The sequence below is a fragment of the Clavelina lepadiformis genome, chromosome 1 (genome assembly GCF_947623445.1).
Source record: "Clavelina lepadiformis chromosome 1, kaClaLepa1.1, whole genome shotgun sequence".
Lineage (NCBI taxonomy): Eukaryota > Metazoa > Chordata > Ascidiacea > Aplousobranchia > Clavelinidae > Clavelina > Clavelina lepadiformis.
This window is the reverse complement of record NC_135240.1, coordinates 5,510,322-5,537,459: the sequence shown is the minus strand read 5'-3', so window position 1 is coordinate 5,537,459 and position 27,138 is coordinate 5,510,322. Positions and strand designations below refer to the sequence as shown.

At 38.9% G+C, this 27,138-nt stretch overlaps 5 protein-coding genes across 5 annotated transcripts; 3 read left to right on the top strand and 2 right to left on the bottom strand.

The window, feature by feature from the left end:
• Positions 1-153: 153 nt before the first annotated feature.
• Positions 154-5,650, bottom strand: LOC143457958 (cationic amino acid transporter 4-like). The gene is made up of 10 exons (XM_076955278.1): positions 5,057-5,650; positions 4,719-4,895; positions 4,479-4,623; positions 3,974-4,185; positions 3,327-3,489; positions 2,691-2,988; positions 2,400-2,566; positions 1,689-2,163; positions 1,328-1,436; positions 154-755 (listed from the first exon to the last, which is right to left on the bottom strand). Exons 1-10 carry the CDS (start codon positions 5,127-5,129, stop codon positions 697-699), a joined length of 1,878 nt encoding a protein of 625 aa, XP_076811393.1. The 5' UTR covers positions 5,130-5,650; the 3' UTR covers positions 154-696.
• Positions 5,651-5,770: 120 nt separating this feature from the next.
• LOC143457974 (cationic amino acid transporter 4-like) lies at positions 5,771-9,787 on the bottom strand. Its single transcript, XM_076955279.1, has 11 exons — positions 9,638-9,787; positions 9,430-9,522; positions 9,082-9,255; positions 8,858-9,002; positions 8,477-8,688; positions 7,586-7,757; positions 7,222-7,519; positions 6,948-7,123; positions 6,492-6,864; positions 6,241-6,349; positions 5,771-6,143 (listed from the first exon to the last, which is right to left on the bottom strand). The coding sequence occupies exons 2-11, from the start codon at positions 9,509-9,511 to the stop codon at positions 6,040-6,042; spliced, it is 1,845 nt and encodes a 614-aa protein (XP_076811394.1). The 5' UTR covers positions 9,512-9,522; positions 9,638-9,787; the 3' UTR covers positions 5,771-6,039.
• A 2,629-nt stretch (positions 9,788-12,416) lies between these two features.
• Positions 12,417-16,268, top strand: LOC143473208 (cationic amino acid transporter 4-like). The gene is made up of 10 exons (XM_076970092.1): positions 12,417-12,711; positions 12,884-13,057; positions 13,137-13,281; positions 13,452-13,663; positions 13,952-14,123; positions 14,190-14,487; positions 14,586-14,761; positions 14,844-15,216; positions 15,358-15,466; positions 15,564-16,268. Exons 1-10 carry the CDS (start codon positions 12,594-12,596, stop codon positions 15,692-15,694), a joined length of 1,908 nt encoding a protein of 635 aa, XP_076826207.1. The 5' UTR covers positions 12,417-12,593; the 3' UTR covers positions 15,695-16,268.
• Positions 16,269-18,798: 2,530 nt separating this feature from the next.
• Positions 18,799-20,899, top strand: LOC143446696 (uncharacterized). Its single transcript, XM_076946455.1, has 6 exons — positions 18,799-18,936; positions 19,084-19,233; positions 19,403-19,561; positions 19,822-19,952; positions 20,182-20,335; positions 20,673-20,899. The coding sequence occupies exons 1-6, from the start codon at positions 18,891-18,893 to the stop codon at positions 20,828-20,830; spliced, it is 798 nt and encodes a 265-aa protein (XP_076802570.1). The 5' UTR covers positions 18,799-18,890; the 3' UTR covers positions 20,831-20,899.
• A 2,920-nt stretch (positions 20,900-23,819) lies between these two features.
• LOC143446705 (uncharacterized) lies at positions 23,820-25,975 on the top strand. The gene is made up of 6 exons (XM_076946466.1): positions 23,820-23,976; positions 24,124-24,273; positions 24,443-24,601; positions 24,867-24,997; positions 25,243-25,387; positions 25,694-25,975. The coding sequence occupies exons 1-6, from the start codon at positions 23,931-23,933 to the stop codon at positions 25,849-25,851; spliced, it is 789 nt and encodes a 262-aa protein (XP_076802581.1). The 5' UTR covers positions 23,820-23,930; the 3' UTR covers positions 25,852-25,975.
• Positions 25,976-27,138: the final 1,163 nt, after the last annotated feature.

The window sequence follows — 27,138 nt, the reverse complement described above, 5'->3', positions numbered from 1 at the left end:
ATGATTAATTGGTTTTTTTAAATGCGAACATACTATACGTTCTGGCACAGAAGTCGAAGAAATAAAAATAAATGAATACGCAGTTTTAAAGCCACGAAAATAACCAACGCAAATTTCAACTTTTCGAAATAATAATCAAGCAGTGGTGCCATGAGAAAGAAAATGAGAGTTTATTTTGCCAAATGCAGCCCAAAATTTACAGGCAATCGTAAAAAACATTATTTACAAAACAGCAGACATAGACATAGAGAAACAGAAAGGAACAACAAAAAAAGAAATAAAATTTGCTAAATTGAGGGGCTTAATGACTCAGGTCAAACTGAGATATATGCTGTGTAGCAGCAAAATATTGCTCTGTACGTCGCACCTCGTGGCAACATGACGTAGATAGCGGCGACGGGATATATTGGTCCGTTTAGTGCGACAGCGAATATCAAACAACAAGATAAAGCGCTTAATGTGACGTCAGAAAGTATATTTATAAAATACGGCATCGACTCGACTAGGGTTATGTGTCTTAGAACAACCCGAGCCATATATAGCATTATATGACTTGACTTGACTTGAATCGAGTCAGAAAAAGTAGATTTGCATACGACTCTTGTCGTTAAGCCCATCGAGTTTTAACAACACAGCTTGCCGCAAATTGCCTATAACTAAGGTTATTTGGTTCGTGATTTTGATGAGCTGTTGTCGTCATTCTTCTTTCCTCGCTTTACTGTGCCAATAACCGTAGGTGAAGTAGATGACCAGACCTGTAACAACATATTTCGAACAATGCAATTTCTAAACCACATTATGTAGCAGTTTCGTAGCTGGCAGCCATTTTTCAATGACACGTTTCCCCAAAACTAGAGGGTTAGAAAACGCCAATGATTCCTGAAAGTAGTTGTATAACCATGGAAGGCCATGTTAGCTGCAAGTAATCGTTACTTGCAATGATCACGTGAGACAAAAATGGCGAGTTATAAGATATCTTTGTGGAAATGCATCAATGTAAAAATCCCTACTCTAATTTTCTTTTTGGAACACATACTAACTAGTCTAAACGCTGAAACTACATGATCAGTCTTCTATCGTCTCGCTAAGCTAAACCTAATCTTATACCTATTACACAGATACAAAAATTTAAAAACTAATTAATTAGTCTACTTCATGAACATCAGACGCAATAATTTTGGTTTTTAAAAGTTGCCATCACGCAGTTTTCCAAGTTATACAAATCTTTTATCACATTACATGTAAAATTTTCAACTTTATCCACCATTGCCTTCCATATGTTTAGGGCGGTAGGCCTATGATCGTTACTTACGTCACAAAGCCTTACCTACAACGAGCCACACCACAAATCGTACCCAGGTCAAAGGTTGAAGCTTCAGGATAAGGATTATGTTGATCACAATGCTGATGAATGGAACGTAAGGGACCAATGGTACCTAGCAAGATGGTGTCGGTTTTAAGCGGATAAGAACAACTTAATAAACTTTAAGCAAGTTTTTCACAAACTTAGCAGTTGGAACAGTTACATCTACTGTGCGCAGAAGGCTGAAGAACATTTTGAAGATTTTAAATTAAATAATTAACCGCGCCACGCAGCAGGTAGTGATTTATAATAAATTGATATTTTAATTGTTAAATCAATTTCGGGGCTATTAACAGTAACGATGCCCCATTTGAAACAAACTTACTTTAAACGTTTTCATTTCCCTGTCCGGGTAAAACGCACTTATGAACACGACCGCAGCAGACGCTACAAATATACTGAGAGTTAATATAATTATAAACCACCATTGATGGTAGTAAGCTTGCCCGAATAGCAACATAACAGCTGCTACTATGGTGAAGAAGATGGCTACAACCAAGGAGTAAAAGGGAACATCTCCCGGACTAAAATTGTGCGTCCACTGGAAGAGGAAGCCGACTCTGGACTCCAGAATCCCGACCCGTATCATCCCGCATTGTTTTTGTTCATTTGTTATAACTCGGTTGCTCTCGGATGAAGTTGAAGTGTTGTCAATGCTGCTGTAATTCGGCGGCAAATCAGAAAACGGCGTCTCTTCTTTTTTCAGTTCGTTCTCGCCTTCCCTCTCCTCCGCTATCTTTGGTTGAATTTGCATCTCTATTGCGTTCCCTGGAAGATTATCCTCCACCATTGTTTCGTAACTGTAACGAACAATCGTTTTAAGCTCAGTGGTTTATGTAAAACGATAAAGAATAATATTTTTTCAAAGGACTGTAAGTTTACGTTTATGTAATAGAGCTTGGAGGAAAAAATTGATGTAATCAAACGTATCTGAGCACATAGAGATAAGCGCTCTCACATTTTTTCTCTTTATTTCTTTAAGACTTCGGAAATCATCAAGAAAAGGTTAAGTCATGATCGTATGGAATTTGCTTACCTTGAAATAACATTGGGTCCATATCTCAGTTTTATGACGCAAATAGATACGAAGGTGCAAGCCGTAAGTTGCCCGATCGATATAAACTCCACCAGAATTTGTAAGTTAAAAAGCAAGGTGAGCAACAAACAAAACGCACCACAAGTTATGGTCGCTGCCACTGGAACCTAAACATACAGCGACATTTAGCGCAAATAACTATATTGTATTTGTTAAATGTCCCTCTTATAAGTGCCTTTAAGCTACTGTTTTGACTGGGGATATATTCAACTAAAACTAGGTTTTACTTACGGCTGTTTTCTTATTAACTTTCGTGAAGAATTTAATGATAAGCCCGTCCCTGGCCATGGCGTATATGTAGCGGGGCACTACGAGCATGGCTGAAAGTAGGGCCGTGGTCATGGCCGCCAGCGCCCCGACAGACACCAAGTACCTCGCCCATCCCCAGCCCCTGGCCTTGTAAGCGGAGGGAAATGGCGATTCGACCGATATAGTGTCGTAAGGAACCATAAGGGTTAAAGCACTGGACGCTCCCGTGTAGGCAAGCACCGTCACCGACAACGAAATGAGAAGCGATAGGGGAACATCCCTAAACAGATACTGAATTACTGAGGTGATATCGGCAAACTTACTGTAGAAACTGCCTATTTGCACAGCAAATGCTTACACATATAGGTATGTCATATACAGTAGCCTATTCGTGCGACCACTCGACAGCAGGCTGACAGCAACACATTACGTAAAATGTAACAACACGACGTAAGTTCTAGTTGGTTTAGAAATTTTACCATAGCGGAAGCTGTAATTTCTGTACTTGCAGAAACCGTTAATAGCATCATTACATTTCCGCTTAAAAATCATTAGATTGCATTTGCGATAAGCCAACCGCCCTTCCTCCTGCAGTTTGTGATCAGAATTGTTTCGTACCTTTTACTGTTGACCGCTTCTTCCGTGGCTGATGCCACAACCTCATAACCGACATAAGAAAATATGAGAGTTGCGGCGCCACTGATGGTGCCCGACCAGCCGTAAGGAAAGAAATTTTCTTCTCCATCCCAATATTCCCCCTTTGCGAGGTACATTCCACTACCTGGTGACAAAGATGTGATCATTAATGTTTCATCAGCTATCAACATGGTTGTGTTTATTGATTATATCACGTTCGTTTACTTAACAGCATTGTTTAAGTCAGCGCTATCCCACGGGCAGGCCGCAAAGCATAACGAAATGTTACAGCACAGAAAAAGCGAATACCGTGAAGAGAAACCGTAGTAAGCCTAGTAGCTACTGTAAACGCATATTTTGAAAATTGTTTTTACCCAAACTTGTTTAACTATGTAACTAACTAACGTTATCTGCAACATTCATCTGGACTAGTAGGTCTAAAAAATGTCTGTAAAGATGGTCGCGAGTTGAAAAAAGTTGGGTAGGACTGGTCTAGGTGCATTTCGTTACCTGTGAATGGTGATAGACGGGTCATGAACTTGGGCGTGATCTTTACAAAAACAATTTCATCGCTCGACTACATTCCACGACGTCACGCCCCAAATTTACCACATCAACATCATACTTACAAAAAACGAAAAGAATCACGGTCAGGTTCAAAGTGGCAAAAACGATGTTGAGTTTCGATGACAACTTGACCCCACACGCGATGATTATGGTCATTAGTATAACCACACCACCAGCTAAAAAGTCCGGGTAAGTAGCAATGAATCCGCCGGGCATTGGAAAATGTTCGACCGAGTAATTTCGTATCGGATGCCCGAACATGCCATCCAAGTACCTGTTGATACATCAGTGTTGACGAGTTGTTTTAATGTGTGTTGTATGTCTTAGCGTTTGCCAGAGATAGGTCATAAATCACTCTGGGTTGGCTGCCAGCAAGGAAAAATGTATCATACGTCATCACAATACAGGTCATAGTCTGCTTTGTAATCTACTAATTTTAATTCATTACGCTAATATGCAAAGGTTATTGAATAGATGTTTTGCGGTAGTAGATTATGAGGCGACCATGCTTTTCAATTAGTTGCAACATGTAACATTTTACTCTCAGTTATTCTCAACATATCTCACCCACTCCACGCTCTTGCTACGGCGGCAACGGAGACAGCATGCTCGACAAAAACGTTCCAGCCAATAACAAAGGCCCACAACTCGCCGATACTTAAGTATGTGAATTGATAGGCCGATCCGGTGATGGGAATTCTCGCCGCGAACTCTGCATCAACACGTATTGGCTTGCACATAATGAAAAGAACCTCGTATTTGGTTGATCAGCAGGTATAAGTTCATCAGGTAGCGACCTATCTATACCTGCGTAACATACGGCGGAAAATCCGGACGCCACTGCCGCTATTGCGTAACTGATGACAATCGATGGTCCGGCGACATGGCGGGCAACTTCTCCTGTTAGAACGTAGAGACCGGATCCTATCATGGAACCGATAGCTAGGAAGGTCAAATCGGACAACGTCAGAGCCTTCGCTAAGTCTGAAAATATTATTAATATCGTTGCTGCGGTTGTTACTGAAGAATGTGGTGGACGACCCCAAGGTGGTTTGAATGACAGCGCTCGATACACACAGCCCTAAATGAAGTAACATAACCAAAATGTTTGCACAAAACGACAAATGTTCCAGTCCGTTTCAAACCTTTCCGAAGTAGATCAGCCGACAAATCCTTTTTTCTGATGAGATTACTGCAAAATGTTGAACATTTTTTCATTCTGCAGCAGTTGGGCTACTTACTCTTCAGTAAGTGTCAATCAAGTCTTTTCAATGAAATTTAAACTTTTGTTTCTCTACTATTCACAACTTTGCGTCTTTGCCTGGTAGTTTGGGAAAATTCTGAAACTATGTTACCGTTTATTAAAGATATTTGCTACGTACTTTCTTGAACACGAAATATTTTGTCTAGATGTGTCGCCTAACTTCTACGTAACAACAGCAGCTATTACATGGCATTAATCTAGAAAGCGAACTTACACTCAGCAGCCGTTTAACTTGCAACTACGTGCATTGAGTAGCCTGCAGCTATAAGCTAATTACACTCACAACGTATTAGTCTGAAAACTACGTCCAGTCGTGTTCTTTGCTTCGCACAAAACTGTTCAACAGTTGTGATTGCGTGAAACGAAAATATTTAAACGTTATGTTGTTTTGTTATTAATAGAACGATGCTGCTCGCAACATAAGACAGCATCAGCGTGTTGCAGCACATTCTATCAGGTCGTTTATTTCCTGTACAAAACTGAGCAATACTATTCCCCGAATCCCTCTTCCAGGCTAAGCAATACATCAACACTTCTATGACGTTGTTCGAACTGCGCTTCAATTCCGGAAGTCGCCACTCGTCTAACCAAAGCGTTTAACTCATTCAACATATGGTATTTATTCAGGCGCTAGCTTATATGATAGATATAACGAACGGGTAGCAGCCATAGGTTGTATATTCTGCCTATGTGTTTCTGTAAACGTTTTAAAGCATAATAAATTAATAACACCTACTTGTATCATGTATGGGTAAATCCCCGTATTAAGCACTTTGCACTGGCATTACGATCTATTGAAATAAATGAAACGGAAGAAAGAAAAACTTTTGAACACAAGGTCTAACGGTTATAACAGTAAACAACTCAAGAACTATGAGAGCTATCAGGGTTGTCAGGAATATCATCTTTTGGAAGGCATTTGTGAAGCTTGCTGTGTCGATATCCGTAAGAAAAGTATATTATCAACCCTGTAAATATCAAAGGATTAAATCGCTTCGTGTTAATAGATTTATAGCACTTGGTTTGAAGTTGTAAAACGCGATCTATTCCTATATCCTCGCTTACCTATCCCCATCCATATAGAGAGTCGTATCCAAGTGTCTTTTTGTATGCTTAGCAATAGAGCTAAGTTGATAAGTATCGTAGTATAAGGTAACAATGGAACCAATGGTAGCTGTGTAAATTAAAGGCGGATATTAGTTTACAATTGACTGCTTAATTACATTAGGATTGATCGACATCTCTGGTAAAAAAAAGATTTGCTGCTTATGCTAATACGAAGAATAAAAATGACTCTTATAACCAATCTTTCTCACCTTAAACGTTGGAAAGTTGTCGTCTCTGACGAAAGCGTAAAGAAGCAACAAACTGGCCAGTGCGATGGTCACGAAGACAACAGCAAGGGTTATAAACCACCACGACTCCAGCCATTTGTGCCCAAAAATAAACAAAGCAAGAGCCCCGGCGGTAAACACAATGCAAATCAATAACAGCGCTGTCGGGATGGAGCCCGGCTCGAAACTTCTGATCCAGCCGATAAATCGATGCTCGTTTTCCGCTGGTTGGCATTTAGGTGTCCCGGGTGTCCCGGTCTTTTTCTCAAGCAAAGATGTTTGACTGGTGGGCGAAGAAGGTTCCTGTGCGGCTTCCTCTTCGTGTCGTTCTGAACTCGTAAAAGGCGTCGAACCGCTAAAGTTAAAGAAAAGGGGAAATGCTGATAAAAAGCGACAATCAACTTCAAGTGAGCTGGAAATTAATCGCTCAAAACATACCTTGATTGAGCCGTCACCTTCACGGGCGAGTACCTCAGCTTAATCAGGGCAAAAGCGACCGACAAGCAGGCGAGCAGCTGCCCAACCGAAAGTAAATTGATGAGATCTTCGGTTGTGAAGATAATAGCCAGCAGTACTCCAAGCATTCCACCCATTACCGTTGCTGTTATTGGCGCCTAAAGAAGCGAAGATTTGTAAAACGATTATTCCCGTTTCGTCTTTGACCCCGTCGTGTTTTGTTACGTCGGCCAAAAGGTTTTTCATAATTTATTACCCCGGTGCGCTCGCTGATTTTAAGGAGAAATGGCATCAACAAACCGTCACGGGCCATTGCGTACAGATAACGTGGGACTGACGTCAAAAGGGAAATACAGCAGCCAACCGTCGTGGCCACAACACCAACAGTGATGACGTATTTAGCCCAGGTCCAACCGACCTTGGCGTAGATGACTGTGAAAGTTGACGTAACGGGAATCTCATACCAAGGCAGAAGTGAAACCAGTGCGATTGACACGAACGCGTACAACACGGTGACTGAACCGACCGATGCCACGATGGACAAAGGGATATCTCTGAAACAAAAGCATTGTCTGTGCAGAACCAATCACAAGTGATGCTGAAAAACTACCGTGTTTCACCTGAGGGGATTCATCGCCTCCTCTGATACAGTTGCTAGTATTTCATATCCTTCAAAAGCGTATATCAAGGTAGCGGCACCAGCTAGACATCCTGTGAAACCGTGAGGAAAAAATCCACCCCAGCTTTCAGACCCTGCTATGTTTTCAGTCTTACCAAGTATGATTCCTGACACTGAAATAAACGTTAATTGTCACCGTGCATTGCGTTATAAGTCGAAGCAAAAGCATCGGTATAGGTGGTTGTTAAGTACAGCAAATGTTCTGAAGAAACCATTATTTTAACTGCTTGAAAACTTCAGCAAACTTAAGTAAATTTCAGCAAATTTCAGCAAATTTCAGCAAACTTCAGTAAACTTCAGTAATCTTCAGTAATCTTCAGTAAATTTCAGCAAACTTCAGTAAACTTCAGTAACCTTAAGTAAACTTCAGCAAACTTCAGTAAACTTCAGTAAACTTCAGTAAACTTCAGTAAACTTCAGTAAACTTCAGTAAACTTCAGTGAACTTCAGTAAACTTCAGTAAACTTCAGTAAACTTCAGTAAACTTCAGTAAACTTCAGTAAACTTCAGTAAACTTCAGTAAACTTCAGTAAACTTCAGTAAACTTCAGTAAACTTCAGTAAACTTCAGTAAACTTCAGTAAACTTCAGTAAACTTCAGTAAACTTCAGCAAACTTCAGCAAACTTCAGTAAACTTCAGTAAACTTCAGTAAACTTCAGTAAACTCCAGTAAACTTCAGTAAACTTCAGTAAACTTCGGTATACTTCGGTATACTTCAGTTAAACTTCAGTAAACTTCAGTGAGTAACACAATTATGAAGATTGTAACCAAAATTATGTATCGCCTTAATCCTGAAACTTGTGCCACGATTGAGCGAATACTTACACTCACCCATGACAAACCCGAATATTAAAGCATTTCCTGTTGTCATAATCATGTTCATAATGGTAGACGTCTTAATACCGAATGCAACAAAGGCAGTTATAACCGCCATGATACCACCGGCAACAAAGTCCGGATAAGTCGCCACAAGGCCACCGCTCATGGGAAGATGCACTTGCATGTATTTCTTTATCGGGTTTCCAAACATGGCGTCAATATACCTGTAACAAGCCAAATTGTCTTCCAAGTTTATATAAATGACCTAGTAGCGTGAAAGTTGATTCAAAACTAGTAATGTTTGAAAGAAGCGTTACGTAACGGCACAACTTCCTCAATGGTCTTAATAAGCCGAAGCTTTTAAAGTGCATAGACATCTTGTAATTTACATACTGGCTGCAGCCCTTTGCCACCGAAGCAGCTCCTACTGCATGACCAATAACGATGTTCCACCCCACCAGAAAGCCGATTAGCTCCCCTATCGCGGTGTAGGCGTATTGGTAGGACGATCCAGCAATAGGAATCCTCGTTCCTAACTCTGCGCGATCAATCAATTAAACGACAGATTTGTAATTGAGTGTCATTATCCTGCACAAATTACGCCGGTGATGTTTTACCTGAGTAGCAAAGCCCTGAAAGCGTGGAAGCCGTTCCCGCAAACACGTAGCTTAAGATCACCGACGGCCCTGCCAGATGTAAAGCGGGACCCATGGCGAAATATATTCCCCCTCCGACTATGGCGCCGTAAGACAGAAAGAGGAGGTCGGCAAAGCTTAGGCATCTCCGTAGTTCTAAATTGAAATAATGTAACTGAAATTAGACTTCTTTTAACCTGCGGATGGTTGCAAGCGTTTTTATTTGACAAAAAATGAAACGATTGCGTTATCATTAGCGGAAAATGTTGAACCTTTGCTAAATGTCAGTAAAATGACTTAATTAAATAGTTTTTTCAAATACAAACATACCTGATGAAAATGTCTTACTGGGAAATCCCTTCTTTCGAAACATATTTCTCAGAAAACTAATAATTTCTTCACCGGGTGACATCTTGGGACTATCTAGGTTTAATGGCTCCAATTTTATTACAAAATATATTTCTAAAAGAAGTCGGTAGCACTTCAGACAAATTCAAGCTGTTTTGAGAGTGCTATGCTGTTCGTTTTACCAACTAACCTTAACATCCAAAATGTCGAAAACTGGAAATTTTAACAATAAATCTGGCATCTGCTGGCTGCTTTCATGTAACTTGCCTCTTTCCCAACATCGCTCTCGAATGTACGAGCATCCTGCCACTATCGCCTTTATACCAGGCACTTTTATCGAAGCAAACTTGTCGGCCTTCTGTTTCCTGTAAAGGCAACCGGGGTTTTCTGCCTCATATATGCTTCTTGTCTTGGAAAGCAAGGATGTATAGACTATACATGGATAAGCATCTTGTTTGTATTGCTGGATGGTGATGAAAACTGCAACCCACACAAGTGTATAGATTTGAACTTCGAGCGTTATTCTACTGAGCAATTATCAACAACCAAGCTTAGGAAGGAGTAAATACTTAACTCAATGCAAATTTTTTCAATTTAAAAATGTTAACTTGGAACTTGAATGCTTTTCTGTGTAAAGAAAATTAGTTCCAGCACTTTCGATTTCAAAAGCTTTGTGCAACATCAAAAAGCGGTTTTGAACGTTTTTGCGTCACCGCGAGCTCAATCCATGTATAGAAAAAATATGTTGAAAGATAAAACATGCCAAAATTTTCCAGCGTTCCAACGGTTTTAAATTGATCGTTAATCACTACATATAACAAAAATTTGAGAAAATTTCTGCTGCAGCCCAATCACTTTCAAGCAATGAATGTGCCATGTACTTTAAGTAAACATTAATTTCAAGAAGCACCGGATATTGAACCGAACACTTCGAAAAGAAAGATACGTTTTTTTCATGTCAACGCAAACGATGACGGGATAGGAAATATTTTTGTCCAGTTAGAGCAGGAGCGGGCAACTTCTTCGGTCGGCGGGCCTGATATGAGAAAATGAAGGCCGGTTTCTTGAATAGATTGGAACGCAGCTTTGTCTTATTAATGTTCATGGTCGAAAATGTTTGCTCACAAATGTATGTAGACCCGAACAGAACAAGTAGATTCACGGCTATTTTTCTCAGGTTGGCAAACTTGGACTTATTGAGTGACGCAATACAGGGATTGCGGCAGAATTTGGCTGCAGGCCACATTATCATGTAAGACCGGAAACTGTCTGCGGGCCGCTCAAAATTCCGCCGCGGGCCGTATGTTGCCCGCCCCTGAGTTCGAGTGACTATTTGTCCAACAAGGTCACTTACTGGTCACCAGTTGCGGTCATAAAGAAATAAAATGTAACTGGAACTTTTATGGTTTCTGATTGACAAAGCATGTTTTTCCAGTCAGCATTGCCTGTTGTTCGTCTCAACCTGATAAGTACGTCAAGTCAGGAGCCGAACTTAGGACGTGTATTGAGACTCGAAACTTGTTATGCAAAACAAACACGACCGAAAGCGACTTTGTGAAAAGTGGAATGCCCAACGATCACATCTGTCCAAAGGTAAATATTCAAATCACTTTTACAAGACCAAGGTCCAGGAAGTGAGAAATCGGTGAACTATGACTATGTACGATAATAATGACGTAATAATTAGGTTGATTATTTCGGTTACATTTCTTTGGTTAGGTATGTAGCGCCAACTAGCGCCATAATCATACATGATCGAAGATAAGACACTCTGCTTTCTAAATTTCTTTCAACATTTCTCGTGTTTTATTGCTATATACGCTTTAAACCTTTTGCCATTTTAGTGCTCGTTCTTTACTGTTGTTTGTATCTCATTTCCCATTTTTTAGCTTATTTTCGTTGTTAATACTATCATCAATTATTTTACATTATTATTACGTCATAGGCCATTAAATGTATCAAATTTCGTCACAACAAAATGCAATATTACACTTGTCGACGGTGGAGTTTTCAGCAGAAAAGCAAAAAGACAGACAGGACAGAATGCCAAAGGCACACGTTACATCAACAACCATCCATCTGGTGACAAACATACGGAGTTGTGAAGTTGGTGTCCTTGGACTTGAAGTTCTTCATGCAGCATTTTCACAATACAAATCACATTGTTCGAGATACGGAGGCGACAGATAATTAATGAATCGAACTTTTGTCTGTGTGTGCAATGATATCAGGCATAAAGTGTAATGGTAATCGTATCGTTAAGAAACCGTGATTAGAAAACACAGAAAACATATTATAGGCTACTAAATAAGTTGCTTTGAATCTACCGAATACCTTATGAATACCATATGAAGTAATAATAATTTAAAAAGTTAACTTAACTTAACTTGACTTAACCAGGTTGAGACAAACAATAGGCAATGCTGACTGAAAAAAAACAAGATTTTTTCAGAAAGTAATCGGAAACCCTAGAAGTTCCAGTTACCTTTTATTTCTTTATGACCGCAACTGGTGACCAGGATTGAGCTCGCGGTCACGCAAAAACGTTCAAAACCGCTTTTTGATGTTGCACAAGGCTTTCGAAATCAAAAATGCTGTAACTAATTTTCTTTACACAGAAAAGCATTGATTGTTCCAAGTTAACATTTTTAAATTGAAAAAATTTGCATTGAGTTAAGTATTTACTCCTTTCCCAAGCTTGGATGTTGATAAATGCTCAGTGCAATAACGCTCGAAGCTCAAGTCTATACACTTGTGTGGGTTGCAGTTTTCCTCACCATCCATCAATACAAACAAGATGCTTATCCATGTATAGTCTATACATCCTTGCTTTCCAAGACAATAAGCCTGTAGCAGGCAGAAACCCCGGTTGCCTTTACAGGAAACAGAAGGCCGAAAAGTTTACTTTGATAAAAATGCCTGGTATAAAGGCGATAGTGGCAGGATACTCGTACATTCGAGAGCGATGTTGTGAATGAGGCAAGTTACATGAAAGCAACTAGCAGATGCCAGGTTTACTGTTAAAATTTCCAGTTTATGACATTTTGGATGCTAAGGTTAGTTGGTAAAACGAACAGCATAGCACCCTCAAAACAACTTGGATTTGTCTGAAGTCCTACCGACTTCTTTTAGAAATATATTTTGAAATGAAATTGAAGCCATTAAACCTAGATAGTCCCAAGATGTCACCCGGTGAAGAAATTATTAGTTTTCTGAGAAATATGTTTCGAAAGAAAGGATTTCCCAGTAAGACATTTTCATCAGGTATGCTTGTATTTGAAAAAACTATTTAATTAAGTCATTTTACTGACATTTAGCAAAGGTTACATTTTCTACTATTCATAACGCAATCATTTCATTTTTTGTCAAATACAAACGCTCGCAACCATCTGCGGGTTAAAAGAAGTCTAATTTCAGTTACATTATTTCAATTTAGAACTACGGAGATGCCTAAGCTTTGCCGACCTCCTCTTTCTGTCTTACGGCGCCATAGTCGGAGGGGGAATATATTTCGCCATGGGTCCCGCTTTACATCTGGCTGGGCCGTCGGTGATCTTAAGCTACGTTTTTGCGGGAACGGCTTCCACGCTTTCAGGACTTTGCTACTCAGGTAAAACATCACCAGCATATTTTGTGTAGGTTAATGACACTCAATTACAAATCTGTCGTTTGATTGATTGATTGCGCAGAGTTGGGAACGAGGATCCCTGTTGCTGGATCGTCCTACCAATACGCCTACACCGCGATTGGTGAACTCATAGGCTTTCTGGTGGGGTGGAACATCGTTATTGGTCATGCAGTAGGAGCTGCTGCGGGAGCAAAGGGCTGCAGCCAGTATGTAAATTACAAGATGTTCTATGCACTTTAAAAGCTTCGGCTTATTAAGTCCATTAAGGAAGTTGTGCCGTTACGTAACGCTTCTTTCAAACATTACTAGTTTTGAATCAACTTTCACGCTACTAGGTCATTTATATAAACTTGGAAAACAATTTGGCTTGTTACAGGTATATTGACGCCATGTTTGGAAACCCGATAAAGAAATACATGCAAGTGCATCTTCCCATGAGCGGAGGCCTTGTGGCGACTTATCCGGACTTTGTTGCCGGTGGTATCATGGCGGTTATAACTGTCTTTGTTGCTTTCGGTATTAAGACGTCTACCATAATAAACATTATTATGACAACAGGAAATGCTTTAATATTCGGGTTTGTCATGGGTGAGTGTAAGTATTCGCTCAATCGTGGCACAAGTTTCAGGTTTAAGGTGATACATTAGTTTGGTTACAATCTTCATAAAGGTAAAACTAACTGAAGTTTACAGAAGTTTACCGAAGTTTACCGAAGTTTACTGAAGTTTGCTGAAATTTACTTAAGTTTACTGAAGTTTTCAAGCTGTTAAGATAACGGTTTCTGCAGAGCTTTTGCTGTACTTAACAACCACCTATACCTGTGCTTTTGTTTCGACTTAAAACGCAATGCACGATGAAAATTAACTTTTATTTCAGTGTCAGGAATCATACTTGGTAAGACTGAAAACATAGCAGGGTCTGAAAGTTCGGGTGGATTTTTTCCTCACGGTTTCACAGGATGTCTGGCTGGTGCCGCCACCTTGATATCCGCTTTTGAAGGATATGAAATACTAGCAACTGTATCAGAGGAGGCGATGAATCCCCTCAGGTGAAACACGGTAGTTTTTCAGCATCACTTGTGATTGGTTCTGCACAGACAATGCTTTTGTTTCAGAGATATCCCTTTGTCCATCGTGGCATCGGTCGGTTCAGTCACCGTGTTGTACGCGTTCGTGTCAATCGCACTGGTTTCACTTCTGCCTTGGTATGAGATTCCCGTTACGTCAACTTTCACAGTCATCTACGCCAAGGTCGGTTGGACCTGGGCTAAATACGTCATCACTGTTGGTGTTGTGGCCACGACGGTTGGCTGCTGCATTTCCCTTTCGACGTCAGTTCCACGTTATCTGTACGCAATGGCCCGTGACGGTTTGTTGATGCCATTTCTCCTTAAAATCAGCGAGCGCACCGGGGTAATAAACTATGAAAAACATTTTGACTGACGTAGCAAAACACGACGGGGTCAAAGACGAAACGGGAATAATCGTTTTATAAATCTTCATTTCTTTAGGTGCCAATAACAGCAACGGTGATGGGTGGAATGCTTGGAGTGCTGCTGGCTGTTATTTTAACAACGGAAGATCTCATTAATTTACTTTCGGTTGGGCAGCTGCTCGCCTGCTTGTCGGTCGCTTTTGCCCTGATTAAGCTGAGGTACTCGCCCGTGAAGGTGACGGCTGAATCAAGGTATGTTTTGAGCGATTAATTTCCAGCTCACTTGAAGTTGTTTATCGCTTTTTATCGGCATCTCCTTGCTCTTTAATTTTAGCGGTTCGACGCCTTTTACGAGTTCAGAACGACACGAAGAGGAAGCCTCGCAGGAACCTTCTTCGCCCACCAGTCAAACATCTTTGCTTGAGAAAAAGACCGGGACTCCCGGGACACCTAAATGCCAACCAGCGGAAAACGAGCATCGATTTATCGGCTGGATCAGAAGTTTCGAGCCGGGCTCCATTCCAACAGCGCTGTTATTGTTTTGCATTGTTTTTACCGCCGGGGCTCTTGCTTTGTTTATTTTTGGGTTCAAATGGGTGGAATCGTGGTGGTTTATAACCCTCGCCGTTGTCTTCGTGACCATCGCACTGGCCAGTTTGTTGCTTCTTTACGCTTTCGTCAGAGACGACAACTTTCCAACGTTTAAGGTGACGAAGATTGGTGATAAGAGTCATTTTTATTCTTCGTATTAGCATAAGCAGCAAATCTTTTTTTACCAACGATTTCGATCAATCCTAATGTAATTAAGTAGTCAATTGTAAATTAATATCCGCCTCTAATTTACACAGCTACCATTGGTTCCATTGTTACCTTATATTACGACACTGATAAACTTAGCTCTGCTGCTGAGCATACAAAAAGACACTTGGATACGACTGTCTATATGGATGGGGATAGGTAAGCGAGGATATAGGAATAGATTGCGTTTTGCAACTTCAAACCAAGTGCTATAAATCTATTAACACTAAGCGATTTAATCCTTTAATATTTACAGGGTTAATAATATACTTCTCTTACGGATATCGGCACAGCAAGCTTCACAAATGCCTTCCAAAAAATGATATTCACGATGTCACACGTTACATCAACAACCATCCAATTGGTGACACAAATACGGAGTTGTGAAGCTGGTGTCCTTGGACTTGAAGTTCTTCATGTAGCATTTTCACATTTCAAATCACATTGTTCGAGATACAGAGGCAACAGACAAAACCGGTCTACAAAAAAAATTTTTTTTATTCTCATTACAAAAAGATGACTTATTCTGGTTAATTTTGGCTGCTAATTCCTAAAGTAACCTCAAACGTTTTCACAAAATTCAATTCAATGTTTTGATGGTAAGAGAAAATATTTACCATATAGCATAAAACTTTACACCAGTCTACCTCAATTTTTCAGAATGCAGTAAACGTAAACCATGTTTTAAGGTACTTACTGAGCGCTGATTCCAAAATCGCAGTGAGTTTTTGTCTATCACCTTGTGTTTGGCTGCAATCGAACGATCTTCGATCAGCTTATTTTATACATTGCATAACTACCTTGGGCGCCCCGTAGGGGGGTCAAATAGATCATTTGAAATGAAATCGATAAAGTAGATAAATAGATCATGCCTAATTATTTTAAGTAGTTTACATGTGGGTGAATCTGTTAAGTTATTTCATATTTTTAGATACGTTTCATAAAGTTTTCTGCAAACCGGTGTTACTCATCTCTTTAGTTATTTATACAACCTGTTGCCAATGGCAAGTACTTCTGCTGGACGAAGAAGGTGTAAGCTACTCCCACATGTTTTCTGCTATATTTGTGGATGCTTTACTGTTCCAAAGCAAAGACAAAACATCACGGACTTAGTGAAAAAAACTTACTTAGCATACTTCGGCATTAAACTAGTTGGTCAAGACATGTCCTGGAAACCTCACAGGGTGTGCAGGGAATGTGTCGAAAATGTGATACAATGGACCAAGGGCAAACGAAATAATTTGAGCTTCGGAGAAAGTCAGGAAACTATGTCGACGACTGTTATTTATGTATTGAAAATGTAGCTGGATTTAGCTCCAAAAATAAATCCAAAATCAGCTATCCTAATATCTCGCACGAGACCCGTGACTCATTCTGACAGCACCCTTGTACCAACATTTATGTCTTTAACTCAATCATTAAGTGAGACAGATAGCTGCACATTGCAAGACAGTTCTACTAAAAGTGAAGATTATTGCTCATCTTCAGATAAGAAGCTGCCGGTACTAATCAAGCCGGGTTTTTTAAATGCGTCAGTTCGTGATTGAAATTTGCCAAAAGATTCTGTAGAGCTTTTAGGATCTAGGCTACATCACAACAATCTCCTGGTTTCTGGAACCACATGTTCATTCTACAGACTAAGAGAGGGAGGTTCGGTTCCGTACTTCAGCATGGAAGATACCTTTGTGTTTTGTCATGACATAGGTGGCCTCTTACATGCAATTGGCTGTGTGTATGATTCAAAGGAATGACGTCTATTCATAGACAGCTCCAAGGCTAGTTCAAAGCGTGTGCTGTTGCACAACGGAAACAAATATGCCTCCGTACCAATTGGTCATTCAGTACATCTCAAAGAAACATATGAAAATCTTTATAACTAAATGCAATTGTAAGAAGAATATAATAAGATAAGAAATGCAGGAACTTCAAGTCCAAGGACACCAGCTTCACAACTCGGTATGTTTGTCACCAGATGGATGGTTGTTGATGTAACGTGTGCCTTTGGAATTCTATCCTGTCTGTCTTTTTGCTTTTTTGCTGAAAATCCACCGTCGACAAAAGTAATATTGCATCTTGTTGTGACGAAATTTGATACACTTAATACAATAAGACAAAAGGTGGCCTATAATCAATTGTTTTCGTGAATTTTTGCCTTTAGTTTAAAGTGGAATTACAACTAATCGCAGTCCAAGCCTGTATGCTGAAAAAATATATCATAATCCTGTTCGAAGAAGTCTTTTCGATTTTAAAGAATCAGGTCACAGTTACAGACAGTTTCTGTGAAGCAAATTTTGTGTGTGCCGCATCGTAACCTATGAATGTTGCATGCGCATGTGCTGATTGCTCGAGGCAAGGTTGTAGTTTGTATTAGTGCAGAAGTTTTTGCTTAAATCACGTTGTCAAAAGGTCATGTGAACTGGGCGAATGTGACCACTAATTGTCAATTTTGCTTTCTTCACCTTAAATCTGGCATTCGATCTGGATGGAGATATGTTTTATCTGCATTATACTTTAAACAAAACTTTTTTGAGAAACTGCAAAAAGTAGATGATTTTAATCTTAAAGTATCAGCTTGCTGGCAGTCATATTTGAATCAGGAATATAATCAAATTGAAAACGAAAAAGCCTTGAGCAGTTTCGATCAATTTATGAGAGAAATACCGAAAGCCGAGAGCAGGTTCATATATGGCAGGTTGAAGTTAATCTCGAGGCCAAGAGAATGCTTTGTAAATATTTTTAATCCAGATAAATTGGAGAAATATGTTTCACCGTTTGAGCGCCATTGGCTATCGAATTATTCTTAGTAGCGGAAAAACTTTGATCATGAATTGTTTTTGGTCAACGTTCATTTCTGCAAAATGCTCCTCTAGCAAAACTTGCCCAAACAGAGTTATTCTCTGCAATTAAATAATTGCAATAATTTAAATTATGTAAACAACCTTTTGACTCATTTTTCCATTTCTTTTAGTTTCGATAGTTTCCGGTAAACAATTTTTAATCGAACTAACTTGCGTAAATAAAGAACTTAAAGAAATAAAATCTTAATAACATTGAAAAAAACAAGTGTCTTAACCGGTGACGTAGATATCAGCATGACTCCACCGACTCATAATTTGATTAAAATTTCTTGTTTTAAAAAAATAAAATTCAGAAAATCAATGAAGCAAATAAATGCAGCACCTCCATTCTCCATTCTGTATAACATTGAAAGCCATAGAAACAGCAAGAGAGTATGTCAATGTTCGAAAATGCTGCAAATTTTATTCCAAGATATTTTATATCACAGCGAATTCACTTGAGATAAGTCTTATGATGAACAGCGTTTACACAACAATTACCAAAAAATAACTGAAAACTTTAGGTAAAGCAGAAAGCTTAATCGGAAACTATCAGCGCTTGGAGCGGTTATACCCTTTGCAAATCTTCTCCTGAAGTTGAAATTCTCAAGAGTTTTGTTTAATTTACATCATAAACCCTCCTATATAATCACAGTCGTTGGTGGCCTCAGTCATTTAAGTCCTATCAATTTTGTCACTAACTTTTTGTTCAACTTGAAGAAGATTACAACAATTGCTGAAGAAAGATGTTGAAGACAATAACTGCTCTCTTCTTGCTATCTGTTGTAACTGGTGAGATTTTTGCAAATTTTATGCAAAAGTTTTGCAGTGTAGTATTTAATTTTATCTTTTCAAAAGTAAAATATTAGTATATTTAAAGCTGTACCCGAGCCAAATGCAATTGAAATTTTTATCACTGATCGAAAAAACAAATTACAGGCGCGGACCAAGAATGCAGAGATGCCGGCGGAGCTTGTCTTTATTGGCCGACCAACCAGTGCATGGGAGGGTGGGCTGACAAAGACGACTCCGAGCGAAATTGTACCGGAGGAAACCACTTCAGATGCTGCATGGGTTGCGACGCTCAGTGTAAGCTTATTTTCGATCTTTGCTTTGTTCAGCATTTCACACGTCACTTTCTCATCTCATGTCAACTTTTCGTGTTGTTAAATCTGATAGATTTCGTTTCTAGACGATTTACTTCAATAAACCAGCCAATACTTTTAAAACGTTCATTGCAAATATACAATTGCCACAGGTATGGAGGAACAAGAGGACTGGAGCGTTGACGACGAACCCTGCGAAGAAGCGTTGGGAACCTGCCAAAACTCGACAAACTTCTGCAACGGCAAATACGAGGATGGATTGTGCGGTGGACCAGGAGATAGAAAATGCTGCGATACTAAACAGGAAGGAGGTAAGAGAGGGGTTTTGGATTATTTAGTCTTTACTTGTTGCATTATGTTTTTCTTGAGAAATACGGTTGCCGTGATATTTTGAGTAGGCATTTCACATGATGCGGCTCACTAAGTTTTCTTAAAATTACCCCAATTTATAGTCGGCCTTCTCGTTACAATTGATACATCACAGCCTAGACATTTAAGATTAAACAATGTTTTTTTCACAAAAACGCACAAACCGCAAGTCATGAGCAAAAACTTACCTATTATCTCACAGATTGTCAGTTGGTTGAATACGAACCAACAGCAAACGTGGTAGGTTACGATGACGTTGAAATTCGAATTCATCCAGATTTTGTCGCTTCTCTCGATGCAGTGGGAGACGCCGCCAGGTACTGCGGGGTTAAGGTAAGCTTCGACACCGTTGAGAGCTCAGTCCTAAGAGCTTATTAACGAGCTTTCAGAGTTTTGGACGATTGTTGTTTAATATATAGAACACCCACTGGCAAAATGTACTAATCACAACTCACTCATTGTTTTATTTGCTGTACGGAAATGGTATGATTTTATTTCTACATTTCGTAATATTTTGCAATAAAGTTTATCCAGCTGAATTTAAAGGAAAATTGCTTTTCAGGTCAGGGTTGTGTTTTCCTTCCGCAAACGTCGATTCATCAAGAACAGAAATCCGAAAATTGATCTTCCCAAATATTCCAACTTCCACGTCGGCCACGCAGTGCACGTTTTTCTTGAAACCATTGATGGAATTTGCTTCGGAACTTGCATTGCAGGTCGGTTATTGCTTTCATACTTTTTTGCGATTTTTTAGATACGATATAAAAAAAGTTTTTTGCAATTGAATTGTTTAGAATTTAGTTTTCGCTTTTTTAAGTCAGAGTGTACAACACTATAAAAAAGTCACATTGTTTTATTTTAAGTTAAATGTTAAGTGTTATGAGCATGAATATTGATGAAAGAACATAATCTAGAAAGACTTGGCGGACAAAGTTCATTTAAACTTGCTTTTTATGAGAAATGACGATCAAGTTATTATATTATTATATTAGTCAATATTTGCATATACATTACAATCTTAAAAAATACATTTCTCGTGATGTCACAAACCAGACGCGGAGAAACCAGGCGCGGGGTGCTTCACATATCGTCTCACATTGGCGGGCTTGAACTGGGGAGGAAGCGAACTTCCTTTTGACATCGATGACGGATTCAACAGTGACGTCACCAACTGGAAAAACCTCTTTCGAGAGCTCAAAGATGTCTGCTAAACCGACACCGTAATTCGATGTAAAATATTCGACAGGAATGAATTGACAATAAATAAAAGCTTAAAACGATTGAATAATAACGTAATCACTAATCAGGGAAATGTGTAATGCAATAGACAGCTGAAAAATAAGGGAAGCTATTTTAGTCAGACATTTCAATTCATAAACCTAAGAGGCTCCACCTACCAATTGTCAACTGTGATAATATTTGGCGTGCCACTAGTTTAAAAATAGTGTAACGAACAACCCAGCAAAAACCGCGCAAAACATACAGTTTCTTTTATAATAAAGTTACCACAGTTTAGCACAAATATCGCATGTTTTCAGGTGAGTGTGTGGCGCCACCTGTACTGTAACATTTCTATCGTAATTAGTGATTTTTTGGTAAGAAATTTTTCCGTGCTTGCGCACTATTTAAAATGATGTGCGCTTAAATCGGCATGCACATGCAGTCATATAATCAAATAAAGTACAGTTGGATTTTACTCACATTCTTACATCATGCCTCTTCATTTTAAACGCTTGTATAAGGCTGGGATAAAAACGACCTTTAAGGAGTCATATATTATCGAAGTTAAAAAACAATAAATCGACGACATCACGCGTATCAAAGCTATTGGATACGTTACAAGTATAAAGGAGTCATGTCCCAATTCAAAAAGATAGGATTTTCAATGCAAAGTACGTTAAATCAAGAAGCTACCATCGCATAACTACATCATAAACCTATCCTGAATTTTGGCTTGCAACGAGATCAAGGTTATGACTGTCTACAGTCTTAATTTGAACAGAATCCATGTACTCAGTTTTTTATAACATCTACCTAAACTTTACAAGTTTTTAGCTTAAAATTTTAAGACAAATACTCCAAAATACCAAAAATTCTAACCCACACAAAACTTACTACTTAGCTTAGACCTGGAACCAGCTATCGTCAAAACAATAACAAACTAGTCCACATCGACGTCAAATGCGCATTGGACCGGAAAATTTCTTACTTTATTAATATGACGCATTGAGTGTGAAACCGTAACAATCGCCATGTTGCCGGCTGAAAATTGTCTTTCTATTGGGAAGTGACCCGTTATAGGGAAAATTTTTAATCCAACTGTCCAAGGTTAAAGACGTTTGCATTAGAACACACCAACTGAAAGTGTAACAAGCGCAGAAGCTTTGCCATCTTTATCCAAAAGAGCTCGAACACTAGTCAAACAGAGAAAATTTACAATGACCGCTAAATGGCGTCTGGCGCACAGACATCCTTACTTGCTTTTTTATGCGGTTTTAAGGCGATTTTATGCAGTGTCAGTTTCCAGACTATCTTTAGAGCGCTCGCAAGAAGGTCGACGGAAGCTTAGTGAAGAGGCGTTCGAATCCTTAAACACTCTTAAAAACGACTTGTCTTCTGCCGCATTGGGAGTGATTGACAAAGAGTTGCCATTTGTCCCAGAAACTGATGCAACAATTCGTTTCCCGTCGGGTAGAGAAACCGCCGTGTTCTTAAGAGATCTTTCTTCGTTGACTAAGCAAATGGTTTCTTCTGTTGGTGATGACGAAAGCATTGTGCATGATACGTTTCTCCAGCCGGAAAACAGTGACGTGCTTGATAGTGTGATGTTGTTAACCGTGATTTTTGTTGTGGATGTTGATGCTGCTGGTGGCGAGATATTAAAGATGATGAAAATGATTCGAATGAAGGAGTATCTACTCAACCAACGTCGTTACCTGCACTTGACTTGAGGAGGTCAGAACGCATTCGAAAAGCTGTAGATAGGCTAGATACGGCGTCGTTCCATACTTTAAGCGTTTACTGATTTGCAGGACTCTTTGCATAATACCGTATGTGCTATAGTCTGTATTCGATATCTTGAATAAAATTGTTAGTTTGTGTTTCAATCCGATGTGTTTATGTTGATTGTTTATGTTTTAGATTGTAGCTGGTATTATTGCAGAAGTTTTTGCTTAAATCACGTTGTCAAAAGGTCATGTGAACTGGGCGAATGTGACCACTAATTATCTGTATTATACTTTAAACAAAACTTTTTTGAGAAACTGCAAAAAGTAGATGATTTTAATCTTAAAGTATCAGCTTGCTGGCAGTCATATTTGAATCAGGAATATAATCAAATTGAAAACGAAAAAGCCTTGAGCAGTTTCGATCAATTTATGAGAGAAATACCGAAAGCCGAGAGCAGGTTCATATATGGCAGGTTGAAGTTAATCTCGAGGCCAAGAGAATGCTTTGTAAATATTTTAATCCAGATAAATTGGAGAAATATGTTTCACCGTTTGAGCGCCATTGGCTATCGAATTATTCTTAGTAGCGGAAAAACTTTGATCATGAATTGTTTTTGGTCAACGTTCATTTCTGCAAAATGCTCCTCTAGCAAAACTTGCCCAAACAGAGTTATTCTCTGCAATTAAATAATTGCAATAATTTAAATTATGTAAACAACCTTTTGACTCATTTTTCCATTTCTTTTAGTTTCGATAGTTTCCGGTAAACAATTTTTAATCGAACTAACTTGCGTAAATAAAGAACTTAAAGAAATAAAATCTTAATAACATTGAAAAAAACAAGTGTCTTAACCGGTGACGTAGATATCAGCATGACTCCACCGACTCATAATTTGATTAAAATTTCTTGTTTTAAAAAAATAAAATTCAGAAAATCAATGAAGCAAATAAATGCAGCACCTCCATTCTCCATTCTGTATAACATTGAAAGCCATAGAAACAGCAAGAGAGTATGTCAATGTTCGAAAATGCTGCAAATTTTATTCCAAGATATTTTATATCACAGCGAATTCACTTGAGATAAGTCTTATGATGAACAGCGTTTACACAACAATTACCAAAAAATAACTGAAAACTTTAGGTAAAGCAGAAAGCTTAATCGGAAACTATCAGCGCTTGGAGCGGTTTCACCCTTTGCAAATCTTCTCCTGAAGTTGAAATTCTCAAGAGTTTTGTTTAATTTACGTCATAAACCCTCCTATATAATCACAGTCGTTGGTGGCCTCAGTCATTTAAGTCCTATCAATTTTGTCACTAACTTTTTGTTCAACTTGAAGAAGATTACAACAATTGCTGAAGAAAGATGTTGAAGACAATAACTGCTCTCTTCTTGCTATCTGTTGTAACTGGTGAGATTTTTGCAAATTTTATGCAAAAGTTTTGCAGTGTAGTATTTAATTTTATCTTTTCAAAAGTAAAATATTAGTATATTTAAAGCTGTACCCGAGCCAAATGCAATTGAAATTTTTATCATTGATCGAAAAAACAAATTACAGGCGCGGACCAAGAATGCAGAGATGCCGGCGGAGCTTGTCTTTATTGGCCGACCAACCAGTGCATGGGAGGGTGGGCTGACAAAGACGACTCCGAGCGAAATTGTACCGGAGGAAACCACTTCAGATGCTGCATGGGTTGCGACGCTCAGTGTAAGCTTATTTTCGATCTTTGCTTTGTTCAGCATTTCACACGTCACTTTCTCATCTCATGTCAACTTTTCGTGTTGTTAAATCTGATAGATTTCGTTTCTAGACGATTTACTTCAATAAACCAGCCAATACTTTTAAAACGTTCATTGCAAATATACAATTGCCACAGGCATGGAGGAACAAGAGGACTGGAGCGTTGGCGACGAACCTTGCGAAGAAGCGTTGGGCACCTGCCAAAACTCGACAAACTTCTGCAACGGCAAATACGAGGATGGATTGTGCGGTGGACCAGGAGATAGAAAATGCTGCGATACTAAACAGGAGGGAGGTGAGAGAACATTTACTCGATAATAAACTTTGCTTTCGGAATATTAAGTTTTTTGTTTTTCCATAAGAAGCGGTAATTTCTTGCGGACATTCCGTAGTTACAGTAGCAAAATTTTATTTACGATCATTTGATGCATTTACTTGTAGCTCGAAATCTCTTTGCTCGCTACCATACATTTACGTCGCTACACTTATACGTATTGTACCCGGTACTGACTTACACTTCCAAGAGAAAAAAAGTTTATACTTATTAACTTTTGACCCAGATTGTCAGTTGGTGGAATATGAACCAACAGCAAACGTAATAGGTTACGATGACGTTGAAATTCGAATTCATCCAGATTTTGTCGCTTCACTCGATGCAGTGGGAGACGCCGCCAGGTACTGCGGGGTTAAGGTAAGCTTCGACACCGTGGAGAGCTCAGTCCTAAGAGCTTATTAACGAACTTTTAGAGTTTTGGACCATTGTTGTTTAATCCATAAAACGCCCACTGGCAAAATTTAATTTAATTTACTTCGAGGTTAAGGTAAGCTGACATGTCATGACACAGTGATCATTTAAATGGCTTAATGTAAATATTTTAATTGTACATTTGGAAATGAAGTTTGTACAGATAAGTTGAAAAGAAAATTTCTTTGTAGGTCAAAGTTGTGTTTTCCTTCCGCAAACGTCGATTTATTTTTAAAAAAACTGACCCTCCCAAATATTCCAACTTCCACGTCGGCCGCGCAGTGCACGTTTTTCTCGAAACCATCGAAGGAATTTGCTTCGGGACTTGCATTGCAGGTCGGTTATGGCTTTCATGCTGCTTTAGAGGTTTTTAAAGACAATAAAAGAGATCTTTTTACGACTGAGTTACAAATTTTTCACTTCTTTAAATTCAAGTTTCCATACACAAGTAGGCTACAATAAAAGAGATACAGTACACTGCTCTATATTGAATGTTATGTCTGTTTTATGGTTGTTGATGAAATCGTATAAACCGTGACGGACAAAGATCATTTAAACGTGTTGTTTATATGATTGGACAATCAAGTGGTATAGTGTACGTACAACATTATATAATGATTTCATTGTTATGTCACAAACCAGCTGCGGAGAAACCAGGCGCTGGATGTTTCACGAATCGTCTCACATTAGCGGGCTTGAACTGGGGAGGAAAAGATTTTCCTTTCAACATCGATGACGGACTTAACAGCGACGTCACCACCTGGAAGGATCTCTTCAAAGAGCTCAGAGACATCTGCTAAATCGTCGCCGCGATTCGATGCATAATTTCCGGCGGCCTACATAAATATAACCCGACTATGATTGAGCATATATGTGTGTTGTTTTGTTAAAGATGAATCGGCAATAAATAAAAGCATAAAAGTATCGTATGAAAACATCGAGATATTTCTATAGGCAAGACAAGAAAGGAGCATATACAGAAACTAATTTAATAAATAAGTCGAGCCGGTCATCCGAAAACATGTCCAAATTCTAGAAGATTAAGTCTGGACTGCTCTATTTGATATGAATCGTTAAGGTTTGCACATATATGTATTGTTACGTAACGAGATAAAGGCGTTACGTAAAGGACTGCTAAGAATTGAAGAGAACTGCTGCGTATATTTTAATCATAAAACTCCGATGATTTGAGATTTTTATGATTCCATTTTGCGTGATGCTTTCACGTCAAGTTCAACTTTTCAAGAAATCTGGTGTTTGATCTTGATCAAGATAGCACTTATTTGCAGTAGATTTATAAAGCACAAATAAGAAACAGCAAGACGTTGAAAATTTTAGTCTCAATGCAGTAGCTTGCTGGCAGACATATTTCAGTCGAGGATTTAGATTGAAAAAATAGCTTCGAGCAGTTTCAATCGAATGACGTCCTGAAATCTCAGAAGCCGTAAGCATAGGTTCGTAAGCTGTACATGGCATTGGATAAAGGTAAATATGCTTTAACCTAACAAATGATTAGTTTGGAGACATATGCTTAATCGTTTGAGCGCCATCGGCTATGGAAGGTTTCCAATTAAAACTAAAAATAGTTGGTACTTGAATATGAATGTTTGGCATCTTACCACATTTGAGTCATGATTTAAGGCTGAAAAAAAGCCTTGAGCAGTTTCGATCAAATGAAGTTGAAAAATGTCCGAAATAGGAAGCATGTTCGTAGAAGAGAGGTTGAAGTTATAATCTCGAGGCCAACAGTATGCTTGTAATTATTTTTTCAACAAATATTTTGAAGAAGTATGCTTTGTCGGCTGAGCGCCAACGGCTATACGTAGTTATTCTAACAAGCAGAAAAACAATGACTCATAACTTGCCCGTAGTTGGCGTTCATTTTTTTGGAAAAAAGCTCTCCAGAACTTTCTGCCTTATAGCAAAGTTATTTTCTGCTTTAGAAAGCGTTTACCTCATTTCTCGTTGTTTTTACTTTCAATTTTTCCTGGCAAGAATTTGGTAATTACAAACTTGATTGGCAAACGATTAAAAACCTGATTTTATTTACAAAAGAAACGTCAAAACAACTGATCTGGAAACCAGCT